Source organism: Archocentrus centrarchus, chromosome 4, assembly GCF_007364275.1.
Source record: "Archocentrus centrarchus isolate MPI-CPG fArcCen1 chromosome 4, fArcCen1, whole genome shotgun sequence".
NCBI classification, from domain to species: Eukaryota; Metazoa; Chordata; class Actinopteri; order Cichliformes; family Cichlidae; genus Archocentrus; species Archocentrus centrarchus.
In genome coordinates, this window is record NC_044349.1 from 11,920,260 (window position 1) to 11,932,688 (window position 12,429).

The window sequence follows — 12,429 nt, forward strand, 5'->3', positions numbered from 1 at the left end:
AGTGGCCTTTACAGCACTTTGAAGCTCCTCAGGTTTCTCCTTGCAGTCTTTCAGCTGTCATCATCTTTGATTTATTTTTGGCCATCTCGTTTTACCTTTGTCAGTTTGTTTCACTGTGAGGCTCATTTCTTTAATTACCTCGTCTTCATAGCTCAGATTAAGCACCTGAATTTTTGTAAGGCATGGCATTATGGCCTGTATGTTTCTACCTTGTTGTTATTACCATGGCAAAATGTGGTATGGCAAGACTTTACAAGTGTGTCATTAAGATCAAAAACAAGTCGAGGTCAAGTTCAAACATGGGGATGCATACTGCACGAGACTAGCTGCTCTGCTGCTGTAATTGCGTTCACTCTTCTGGTTTCAGGTTCTCCATCAAATTTTCAAAGCTGTATGTAGAGATTTGCTTCCATTTAGACATTTAGCAAGGTCACGCAGTGATGATTATCCTTTTATCTGCACCCTCCATCTCTCCTCCACTCTCACTAATTTTCTTTATCGTTTCCAACCTGCTCTCCATCAGGTTGAGTTCGACAGCGTCGGGCTCAGACAGTCTGTTTGGACCACCACTGGAATCAGCCTTCAAGTCCAAAAGCTTTGACAGCCGGGACCAACTCAGAGGGCAGAGTGCTTTTGGAGCCTCTGAATGTAATGTTAAAAAATATTCTGTAAATTGATTTTGGAACATGTTATTTTTATTTATTTATTTTTATTATAAAAAGACAAATTCATGGACAACCTGAAACAAAAATGTTGCCCCTGTAGTTTCTGGAATAAAAGCTATAAATTCTATATAAGGCTCAGTATTGTTCCCAGTACTAATGTGTTAATTGTATGTGTTTCAGATGCTGCTTTCTCGTCTGACTCGTCCTCTCCAGAAAATGTTGAAGACTCTGGCCTCGACTCACCATCCCATCAGCCCCTTGGACCCTCCCCTGAACCAGCAGGCTGGGCAGCCTGGCCTCCTGTGTCACAGAGTAAAGAGCAGACACAAACACTGGGACGACCAGCGGACCCTTTCCTTTCTGCTTTTCGTGACCACTCCCCTGGCCGCAGTCCTCACCAGCAGGATGACCCTGCCACGATCTGGTCTGTCGCTCCAACACGCCCCTCACGTGTTCCCACTGATATGGACCCTTCATCGATGCGGTTCCCCGCCTTCTCTCAGTCCCTCCCCCCACCAGAGGTGGAGTCATCAGTGTGGAACTGCAAACACATCCCACCTGAGGATCCCTTCCTCGCCGCCTTTGAGAGGACTGTCGCCCAGGAGACATTAAACCTATCAGATGCCTGGGCACGCCCTCCGCCTCGCACTTCTCAGGAGGGCAGAGGAATGGATCTGCGAGGGGACCCGTTCTCAGTTACCCTAAATGACACCAAGACACTTCCAACCACTTCCTCTTCCTCTTCATCCTCCTCCTCCTCCAATCGTAAAGAGAGGGAGAGGAAACGGGATCGCAGCCTGCCACCTCCCATTTCCTCCGATGACCCATTTGCAATCACAATGATTGGCAGCCCAACACACCAGTCGGCGCTGGCTGCAGCAGCTGGGGTAATCCCTCCACACAGCGGCAGTGGCAGTTCTGCCAACAGCAATAGACTCGGACTCGATGCTAATTCGAGCACTTTACCGTCAGCGCAGCCAAAGAAGGAGCTTATGCACTGGAACTCTGTCCACAACCCATTTAGTGAAGGCAGCAAATTGCAAGAAGGAGGCGGAAAAGGAGAAGGTGGTGGAGAGAGGAGAAAACATCGATCATCGGAAGGCGAACCACGCAGGAACGCCCCTCCCCTCACGAGGCATTCAGGGCCCCAGGAGGATCTCTGTTTTTCAACAGACAAAGATCAAGACTGTCTGGATCTGAACACACAGATATCCTGCAGTGTCAGCTCTCAAAAGGGTACTACTTTATTCGTTTTAGACAAAGCTTTTACTCACCATAAATAAGGAGAAAAGCAGTTGTTGCCTCCCACAGCAGCCCACGTGGTAGACATCACATTTCCACTATTAATTATAAAACACCTAGAGTCATGCTGTACTCCAGCCTCAGTCTGTAGCTCTCCTTAATTAGTCACAGAGGTAGCAATCAGTTTCTTTTCAGAGTAGTCAGAAGAAAAATTAATACATACACACTGCTTTCGCTCAGAGCACCTTTGTGTTGCCTTGCAATGTTTCGATGTCATCTGGCTCACAGAGAAAGAGTGAGCTGTATTATGTGAGTCATAGTGGACCCTCAGCTGTATTGCACTTAGAAAAGTGCTTCACTAGCTCCCTGACTGAGACAAATTACACAGACTCTAGCTGTGATTATCCCATGCTAGGTTGGCTAGCCCTTGTATTTCTAGTTCTTGAGCGATACCACCCCATGATGCAGGTTATGCAGTCTAATTATTTAATAGCACATTATCCCTACCTGATTGTTCATTAGAAGCTGCAAGGTGCCTTACATCTGATTGAAACTGGTTTTACTGGATAAAACCAGTAAACTGAGGGATCTCGATGAAACAAATGGGTTTTTATTCCTTTACATCATTTAGTGCAAGCCCAACGCGTGTGTTTCTGTGCCTAAACACTTTGGCAAGGGGTTGAGTAACGAGCCTTTGCTGGTTATTGTACAGCCACAAATGTGCTTCTGGAAGAATGGTCAAAAAGTCCCATAAACACTCCTAAACCTTGTGGAAAGCTTCCCAGAAGAGTTGAAGCTATTATGGCTGTAAAGGGTGGGCTGACATCATGTTAAACCCTACGGATTAAAAATGGGATGTCACTCAATGTGTGTGAAGGCAGACGAGTGTAGGCATAGTACTAGTGGGTGTATCCAGCCACAGCTTCACTTGTCACAGCCAGCCAGAACAGCTCCATCTGTACTGATGTGGATTGGGTGAATGTAAAAATTATTTTGTCCTATTTCACTGTAGTTGATTACATTTTAAACACATTCAAATGTGAATATAATTTTTCTCATGAGCTATAACTTTGACTGCAAAGTTCCCATGCATCCCAGAAAGCCTTATTCACAAGTAAAAGACTAGAACTTAAACAACTAAAACAAATTGTTTTCTCTCTCACTGATCACTCCTTTTATTAATGAGCTTCAGCACTTAAAATTAAAATTTTAACATAAACTTGTGTTCAACACTGTATTTGTTATGGAAAGTCTCTTTCACCACAAAGATGATAAATCTTTCTTGAACCAGTACAAATAAGATGATTGTTGGCATCTTGTTTTGGCAGCATGGTATTTTGAGCTCGTCTGAATGCTGCTTCTGACAGATTTTAGAGCATGCCTGTGTCTCATATTCAAGTTTCAGAGTGTGATTTAGATCAGCTTTCATCCACTTTGTGTGTGTGTGTTTTTTTGTAAGGCTCCAAACATAACTTCAGACAGGACGCAGCTGAAGTGGTCACAGCTGCTCCTCCGAGAGCGACCCGGGCCAAGAGGTCTTCAGGTCGACTCAGCGGCTGCGAGAGAGTGAGTATCAGTCGCAGCTTAACTCATCCAACAGTAAATGATTATAATGATTATATTATCTGACTCAATTATTATTTAAGTCGCATCCAATTACAGCTTTGTAAAATATTGTAATGGTATTCAAGAAATTTCCCCAGCAGAAGCTCCAATATTCTGTTGTCTTATTTAGAGGACATGAAAATTTAAGAAAAAATAAGGAAAAACTGAAACTCTTTCTTTTTTTTTTTTCTTTTTTTTTTTTTAAATAAAATGTCAGAATTTTCATGCATTTGTATTTTTCAAATTAGCTACATAATATCACTAATGCAGACCCGGCCGGGTCCCTGTGTGTTTCAGTCGCGGTCCCTGTGCTCCTCCCCGCTGCCGGAGCCCAGCCCTTCCCTCACTTCCTCCTCCTCTTCCAGCCCCAGTGAATGGGGGCCTCAAGCCAGAGACAGTGAGTGGGGGGGGCAGAACCGTGCACCCAGCCCTGCCAGGGTGGGACAAGCCTCACCGCTGCCCTACCAACACCAGGACCACCAACAAAGACAGTGTAAGCCACACAGGCATAAATCTAAAGATGGCTTTTGGAGATACTAGCATTACATCTCTGTGCAGAATACAGCACAACAGCACAGATGGACACACATGACACACATCAAAGTATAGCTGCTACATACGCCTGTTTACTTACTGCTCAGTCAGATGATGACGATTGATGTCAGTCTCATGTAGCTTCTCAGTACACTATTTTCATGTCCAAAAGAATTCACAATAACAATTTATAGCAATATGTGTAGAAAATAAAAAGGTAAAAAGATCATATTATAATGATAATATGTATATTTGTATGTCCCCTGCCTCCTAGATGAGTGAACCAATCTTGATTAAACTTTGCCTAGGGCACTGAGAGTGTCAGCATCTATGTGGTGTATGCAGATATTTTAATTGTAATAGTAAATTGATATTCATATTTATCTTAATATTGTGAGACCTTTAGTTAAAACAATACAATGGAGCAAAAGTTAGCGTGTTTATCAGCCTCAAAGCAAAATCACAATGAAAGAGAGACAGAGCTGGTACTCACAGAATCACCGTTTTTGTTGTTTTCATAATAACTGGCTGCTGGATGTAGCTTTATTTTTACTGTGCAGAGACAAGAATGGTATTAATCTTCTCATCACTGCTGTCCTTTTAAAGAGAGCTTGTTTCAATTCAATTCAATTTTATTTATATAGCGCCAAATCACAACAAACAGTTGCCTCAAGGTGCTTTATATTGTAAGGTAAAGACCCTACAATAATTACAGAGAAAACCCAACAGTCAAAACAACCCCATATGAGCAAGCACTTGGTGACAGTGGGAAGGAAAAACCCCCTTTTAACAGGAAGAAACCTCCGGCAGAACCAGGTTCAGGGAGGGGCAGTCATCTGCTGTGACCAGTTGGGGCTCAGGGGAGAGAGACAGAACAAAAGGCACACTGTGGAAGAGAGCCAGAGATGAATAATAACTCATGTGGGGTATAAACAGAGTAAAAAGAGGTGAATGAAAAGAAACACTCAGTGCATCATAGGAACCCCCAGCAGCATAAGCCTATTGTAGCATAACTAAGGGATGGCTCAGGCTAACTATAAGCTTTATCATAAAGGAAAGTTTTAAGCCTAATCTTAAAAAATAGAGAGTCTGTCTGTCTCCCGAATCCAAATTGGGAGCTGGTTCCACAGAAGAGGGGCCTGAAAGCTGAAGGCTCTGCCTCCCTTTCTACTCTTAAGTATCCTAGGAACCACAAGTTCTCAGACTGCTGGCTACAGTCTGAGAACGAAGTGCTCTACTGGGGTGATATTGTACTATGAGGTCTTTAAGATAAGATGGGGCCTGATTATTCTAGACTTTGTATGTGAGGAGAAGGATTTTAAATTAAATTCTGGATTTAACAGGGAGCCAATGAAAAGAAGCCAATATGGGAGAACTCTGCTCTTTCTTTCTAGTCCCTGTCAGCACTCTAGCTGCAGCATTTTGGATCAGCTGAAGGCTTTTAGGGAGCTTTTAGGACAGTCTGATAATAATGAATTACAATAGTCCAGCCTAGAAGTAATAAATGCATGAATGAACTTTTCAGCATCACTCTGAGACAGGATGTTTTTTCTAATTTTGGAAATATTGCATAAATGCAGAAAAGCAGTCCTACATATTTGTCTAATATGTGCATTGAAGAACATATCCTGCTCAAAAATGACTCCAAGATTTTTCAGTGTTACTGGAGGCCAGAGTAATGCCATCAAGAGAAAGTATCTGAAATGACTCAGATTTATCACAATTGTTCTCTACAGTGCATCTGTCTAGAGGCCCCAGTCCCATCTCACTCAGCACACAGGAGTCCTGGCCAGTAGCAGCAGCCATTACAGAATACATTAATGCCTACTTCAAAGGTGGACAGCACAATCGGTCAGCACGATGCTTTCTGTGTTTTAAAGCAGACATTTCACATATTGATTATCACACAAGTAAGAAAGGCACACTTAATTAAACTAACTTGTCTCTTGTTCCATCCTCAGCTGTCTTGTGAAGATCACAGGTGACCTAACGATGTCCTTCCCAGCAGGCATCACTCGTATTTTCACAGCCAACTCCAACGTTCCTGTGCTCAGCTTCAGACTGGTCAACATCTCAAAGATCGATCACTTTCTGCCCAATCAGAAGCTGCTCTACAGGTCAGCCACCTTCTTTGCTTTTTCAGTTACAGCCCTGTCAGCACTTGTTTCAAATCTTTATCCCTGTGTTGTCTTCGATCTTCCTCAGTGATCCGTCTCAGAGTGACCCAGACGCCAGAGACTTCTGGTTCAATATGCAGGCTCTGCAGCTCCATCTGCAGAGAGAGGCTGAACTCAACCCCCAGGCTTCGTACTACAACGTTGGCCTGCTTAAGTATCAGGTCAGGATATGAACTGAGGATTCTGCTTCTCCGGGACACTTAGGGGGGGGGGTGTCTTCACATTCATCTAATAACTCTCTGAAAACCTTTTTTATATTTGGTACAAATTATAAGGAGAGCAGAAATATCCTCTAAAGAAGAGGCAATACAGACATTACATATAGTACCAAATTAAACTGTTCTGCCCAGAAACTTTTTGCATCAGATCAGGAAATTATTTTGAAATAAAGCACCTAAAAATAACTAGGGTGTTCCTCTGGGCTCTAATTTTGTCTTTATACCACCTTCTGACTGTGCTTCATTTCCCTCAGGTGTCTTCTCAGGACCCGGGTCGGGCTCCTCTTTTACTGTCAGCTGAGTGTCAGCGGAGCGGCACAGTGACCAGGGTCTCCCTGGATTATCACTGTTGTCCCGCCACCGCGCCCTCCACCCAACTTACTGCCGTTCAGGTGCTGCTGCCACTGGACCACACTGCCACAGACCTGCAGTGCCAGCCGCCCGCCTCCTGGTGAGCACAAAGGAGTTTGTTTGCTTGTTTTGAGGAAGCCGTGATTGTGGTTGGTACTCATTTCATCCTTTTCTTTCTTTAAAAAAAAAAGAGATATACAGCACAAATAAAACCAAGGGTTTTTGTTTTTTTGATTCATACTAAAATTGTTCTCCTTTAGCATTCAGAAAACGTCACAAAGGCCACAGAACTACTGTGGCCTTCAAACTGTCAATCTCAAGGATTTTCATTTGAGTAATTATCTGTTCAGTCATCATTTCCAGATGAAGTAATTAGTGATCAGCGACTCCTCACATTTCTGTAGCCCTGTGACTATTGAACATGATTTCACAGTAGAACTTTTAAAATGTGCCTCTGTAGAAAATGTGAGATGACATTAAAATCATTCATGTTTCCTGTAACTTTGAAGACAGCAGTGTAAAACCATGCTGTAGTGAAAGAACTAGAAAGCAGTGAGAGTTGTAGACATGGAGTCAGTTTTCAAACGTTTTAAATTTTAAGTGGAGATGTTGCAGCTGAGCTTAAGTGTAGATGGCATGCCGCGACTGCAGAATAAAAGCTTAAAGAGAGCTTAGAGGAGGGTGTGTGTGCAGCGAACAGGTGACGGTACAGGTGGGTCTGACTGTTTGGGAGTTTGTCAGAGAGAGAGATGGTGAGAGAGCAGCTCCAAAAAAAAAGAAAAGAAAAGAAAAAAAAAACCAATTTGTGGTAGGCAAACTTCTTGTGAGCTTCTATAAATAAATAAATGTATGGGGAACTCTGACAGCTGCATCATGAGCAAAGGTATGTGCATAGTTAGCAGACTTCCCTCCAGCATAAGTGCAGGATGATGATGATGACAAGCTTGTCACTGTGGGGTCTCCAAGCTATCCACTGGAGACCTCACAATAAGAAAAAAAAAAAAGAAACCAAAAATGTGTGTTGGAGGGCTCTGGATGTCCTCAGACTAATGCTTATAACCCACTGATGAAAGCATTGCATTCATAAAATGTCTTAAGTTACTTAAAGTTACTTAAAGCTCTAAAGTTGGCTTAAATTGAGTTTGGATGGGTTTGAAATGTTTTTAGTCACATCACTGTGAGAATTTCCAGCACACTTTCTGCTATTTTAGCCCCCTCAAGATGTTTACATCGCTTAATGTGACTCCATCTTTAAGGCTTCATAGTTTGGCTTTCAGGTTGATTTTATATCTATAAAAATGGTCAACGGCAACAGGAGGCTGATAAGATACAGTATCTAAATAAAAACGCTTGTAGCTCGTGCCTAAATTAAAAAAAAAAAAAAATCTTAAAAATTCCCACTGCTTAGGTGTGGCAGGAGGTCAGTTTAACCCTGGCGGGCTGACAATGTGTGCCTATGGCAGATTTTAGAGGGAGAGAAAAAAAAAAGGTTTTAGGCTTTTTATCAATTAGTATTTGTGCCTAAAGCTGTGGGTCATTTAATATTCACTGTATTTATTCCAGCGCTTCCTTTTTGTGCAGGGGCCTATTGTTGAAGGCCTCTCCATATTATATATTGTATATGACTAGTTGAGTATCTTTTTATATTGGAGATATTGCATGTGCACACCATGGTAATTTTAATTTTGCAGCACGGTGGTTTGATGTTCAACTGTTTGATCTATGTGAGACATGGTGTGCTCGAAACGTCACACACTACCAGATGCAATAAAGAGGTAAAAATTGGAGTTCTGCGATGCGTGAGCTGTTTCCTTGCAGCGTAGTTCACATAGTTAAACACAAATTGACAGGAAATGCAGAGAGACTCTTTCAGGGAGCTTCAGCTTTCAGAAATGCCAGCAGGGCTTTTTGGCATTTTTCAGCAGCAGATCAGTTTGAAATACTGCAGGGAAGGTGCAGCTAAGAGCTTGGTGGATGGAGAGCTGCAGGCGACAAGCCGCACAGCCCCAGCTTCTCAGGAAGATAACCAGCATTTTCACTGTGCCCTGCTGTTTGCAGACTCATGATCACTGCAGCAGAAAATCAGATAAGGTTGCTCATAAAATTATTGAGGGGGGGAAGAGTCCAGTTATCTGCTGGCTTCATTATTAAAATGGCAGCAGTTTGTTTCGCATGTGTGACCTTTGATATTAAACCACTTTGCTGTTACAGTCAGTGGCCACAGGTGGCACCAAATCCACCATCCACCATGCAACTTTAAGCATGCTAGAGTATTACCATAGTATGCAATGTTATGCTTAGTGAATATTAATAGGATGACTGAGGTAGATAAGAGGAGACATTTAAAGGTGTAAGGTTAAGAGCAGGTCGGGCCTCGCTGACTCTTTTTTTTGCCTCTGCAGGAACGCTGAAGAACGTCGGCTGCTCTGGAAACTCCCCAACCTTTCCCCGACCAACCACAGCAAAGGTCAGGGCTCTGATGCTGCTTTTCCACATCTCTGCTTTTCTGTTCTTAACCCCCATTGATCCAGGAAACTTTGATTAGAGACACTCACACCTCCGCATCTGTCTGTTTTTTGTTTATTAAATAATTGATTAGTTTTCTCATTGAATATGATGCCAGAGTTCTCAGCTTTACTGTAGCTCCATCAGTTTCAGCTTTCTGCATCATGTGAAGTCACTGACAGCCTTAATTAACTCTTGATGACTGTACGTTTTTCTGGAAAGATCTCTGTGTTCTACATCCTGGAGGTGGACGATTACCTTCTTAACTGCAGCATTAACATTTGAACGTGGCAGCTGGTTTTCTCAGCCTGGTTAAGATGAACAAAATGAGAGGGAAGGCACTTCTGAATACAGAGCCAACTGACTTTGTGACCTTAATGGTACACAAATGAGAGGTGGCATATAATGGAAGATGCTCTGGCTGTAATTTAAGCTGGGGAAATCTAATGAAGTAATTTAAGCTCAAGGTTTCCTTCACCCGTGTGCTTCTTTGTACCTGACACCCACAGTTCTCCTCTGTAAGTTATACTTTATTCATCTAATGATATATTATTAGTTCCGGGTGAAGTGATGGGCTTTATGAAGACAGAAAAAGAAACTATTCACAGGCAAAGAAGCGTGGGCTGGTTTATGAGCCAGTGACAAAAGTGCTGAAAGGTCGCGATAATGCCTCACTACCCCTTCAAATCTTTTTTTTTTTTTTCTGCACCATGCCTATTTCTTTGAGTTATGAGTGCAGCTTTGCATAAATACTTTGACAGTTTGGAATCAATTAGCGTCACTGAAAGTCTTATAAACAAGCAGGAGGAGAAGAAGTTGTTTTTCAGCTTCATGAGGGCGAAAAGAACCTGTATCTTAGCTCAACCAGCATTTCTTCTTAGACCGCTTCATGCTGTGTGGCTTCATTATATGTAATAAATCAATAATCGTGCAGACTTCTGTGGGTTTTACATCCAGAGGCCTGTGACTCCGACTCTTGCTCAATTGTTGATTTGCAGGCTATCTCAAACCAGGTGGCCATGGCCTCTAGACTTCAAGCAGTCATTGACTGCAAAGGATATTTGTGCAAGTATTTAAAAAGTATGTTAGGTTGGTTCAGCTGGTTCAGGTTATTGGGAAACCGAGGCCTTGGATGTTATGTCTTATTGGTGCATTTGAATGTATGTTTGTTGTATGTTAGTAGTAGTTGAGCTACGCTTTCCAGTGAGGTAAATATTACCTTTGTCTGGGAGTCACATCACCACCAGAGTGCTCATAGAGTAGACATTTATTTTATTGTCTGAAATAAAATAAATGTTATCATCTGAAATAATTATACTAAACTCATCTTTTAAAAAAAAAAAGACAAACCCTCTTTTAAAGCAAAAACATTTTAGACGAATCAAACCAAGCAGCCCCTTTAGCAGCTGTTCTGGAGCTTTTTACAGTATCGCCCAGTCTTCCTCAGCATTTAACTCTAAACCTTTGTGTGACTACCAGAAAGCTTTACACACTTTTTTCATTTCTAAAATGTGGCTTCTTTTGTTAAATGGAAAACAGAAAATTGTAGAAAAACATGATTAGATTTCATAAATGCAGAGATGGTGATAATGGTGCTGTGTTAGAAAAATTCCTACAGAAGCTGTGGGGAGGATACATGTTCACTTTTTTCTGGGACACGTCTAAATCTGAATCTCAGGATATTTTTGTCACTTTCTTTACAAGATTTTCAGGTTGGAGAAACTCCATCCCCCTCTCTGTCCTTCTCATCCTTCAGATCATTATCACTGCTGTGTATTAATGTATATTTGTGTGTGTTTCCAGGCTCAGGGACTCTGTGTGCCAGCTGGCAGTGCCTGGAGGTCCCTCACGGCCCTCCACCCAGCCTGGCTGTTCAGTTTGTGGGCTCCGGGGCCTCGCTGTCAGGCATGGATGTGGAGCTGGTGGGCAGCCGCTACCGCATGTCACTGGTCAAGAAGAGATTTGCCACAGGTGAGTCTGAACACACTCACTGGGGTTTTTTTTTTTTAACTAATAATATTGGAGGTGATACCATTTCATCTTTACACCTTTTACAATGCTGTGCAAAAGTCTTGAGACACCCCTCATTTCTTTATATTTTGCGTCCAGGCAGCCAGACTTTCCTGTGGTCTTTAGTTCTCCAGGCTTTCTGAAGGTCTTTCAAAGTTTTTCTTTGGACATTGGCTGCTTTTTCACTCATCTTCAGCCCAGTCCTAGTACCTGACTGTTTTCAGAGAAAATTTTTTGTTTATTACACCACTTAATACCGACATATGAATCATTCAAACATAAAAACAGCACCTAACTCAAGGGATGAACCAGTCTTGTCTGCACCAGTGGCTCTTTGTTACTAGCATCCTGTCACAAAAACGCATCATTTGTTTCAATTTCTTTAGCTGAATGTGTGAAAAATGCCAACAGTATGACAGTTTGACAAACATGAATTATTTTTTCCATCACCAAGGTGAAGAAGATCCAGTTTTTTCACGTGTGACTTCCTGTCTGCCTTCGACTTATTTGTTTATCTTAATGTCTTTGACAGGGAAGTACATGGCGGGCTGCTCCTTGTGAACCATATTTAAAGGACCGTCAGATTCCTGAATGGATGTTGCTGAAGTTTTGGAGAATTTTGCACTTTTGGTGCCTGAGTCAAGGGCTGGAGAGAGGAGAGGGATTCTTGCTATAAAGTAAAGGCTCTCGGGCTTCAAGGACAACGTGCACTTCTGTCAGTGTCCTGCTGCTTTAGGACCAAGTCCTTTCTCTAATTTAACTTGTGTGTTGTATGTTCAGCTGTTCTCCTATTCCAGGGAGAAAACCTTTTTCCCTATTAAATCTTTGTCCGTGTTGTTCTGTACACCTTTGTATCAAAAGACTGCAGACTAAGCTAAATGTCCTGATGACTTTTCTTGAATTTAGAAAAAAAAAAAAACAGTGAATAAAATATAACATTTCTGTCTGGAGTTGCCATGAAGCTAGGATTTTTCAATTCAGTAAATACTCCACTTCTAAAGGATTGAACGTGTCATTTGTGAGCAAACATCTTTGACCAAACCTTTTAAAAAAAAAAAAAAAAAAAAAAAAAAAAAAAAAGGGCCCATTTGTAAATCTGATGTTTGTTCCAAATAGACGTTT

At 42.0% G+C, this 12,429-nt stretch overlaps 1 protein-coding gene across 1 annotated transcript in view; it reads left to right on the forward strand.

Annotated features, from left to right (window-relative positions):
- fcho1 (FCH and mu domain containing endocytic adaptor 1) overlaps positions 1-12,362 on the forward strand; it is a 67,114-nt gene extending 54,752 nt beyond the window's left edge. Inside the window, exons 17-27 of the mRNA XM_030726766.1 lie at positions 524-648; positions 846-1,901; positions 3,367-3,473; positions 3,810-4,005; positions 5,783-5,897; positions 6,008-6,163; positions 6,252-6,384; positions 6,696-6,892; positions 9,195-9,259; positions 11,101-11,268; positions 11,840-12,362. Coding sequence (XP_030582626.1) covers positions 524-648; positions 846-1,901; positions 3,367-3,473; positions 3,810-4,005; positions 5,783-5,897; positions 6,008-6,163; positions 6,252-6,384; positions 6,696-6,892; positions 9,195-9,259; positions 11,101-11,268; positions 11,840-11,868 — 2,347 coding nt within the window. The 3' untranslated portion in view covers positions 11,869-12,362. The remainder of the gene's footprint in view (positions 1-523; positions 649-845; positions 1,902-3,366; positions 3,474-3,809; positions 4,006-5,782; positions 5,898-6,007; positions 6,164-6,251; positions 6,385-6,695; positions 6,893-9,194; positions 9,260-11,100; positions 11,269-11,839) is intronic.
- The last annotated feature ends 67 nt before the right edge of the window (positions 12,363-12,429 follow it).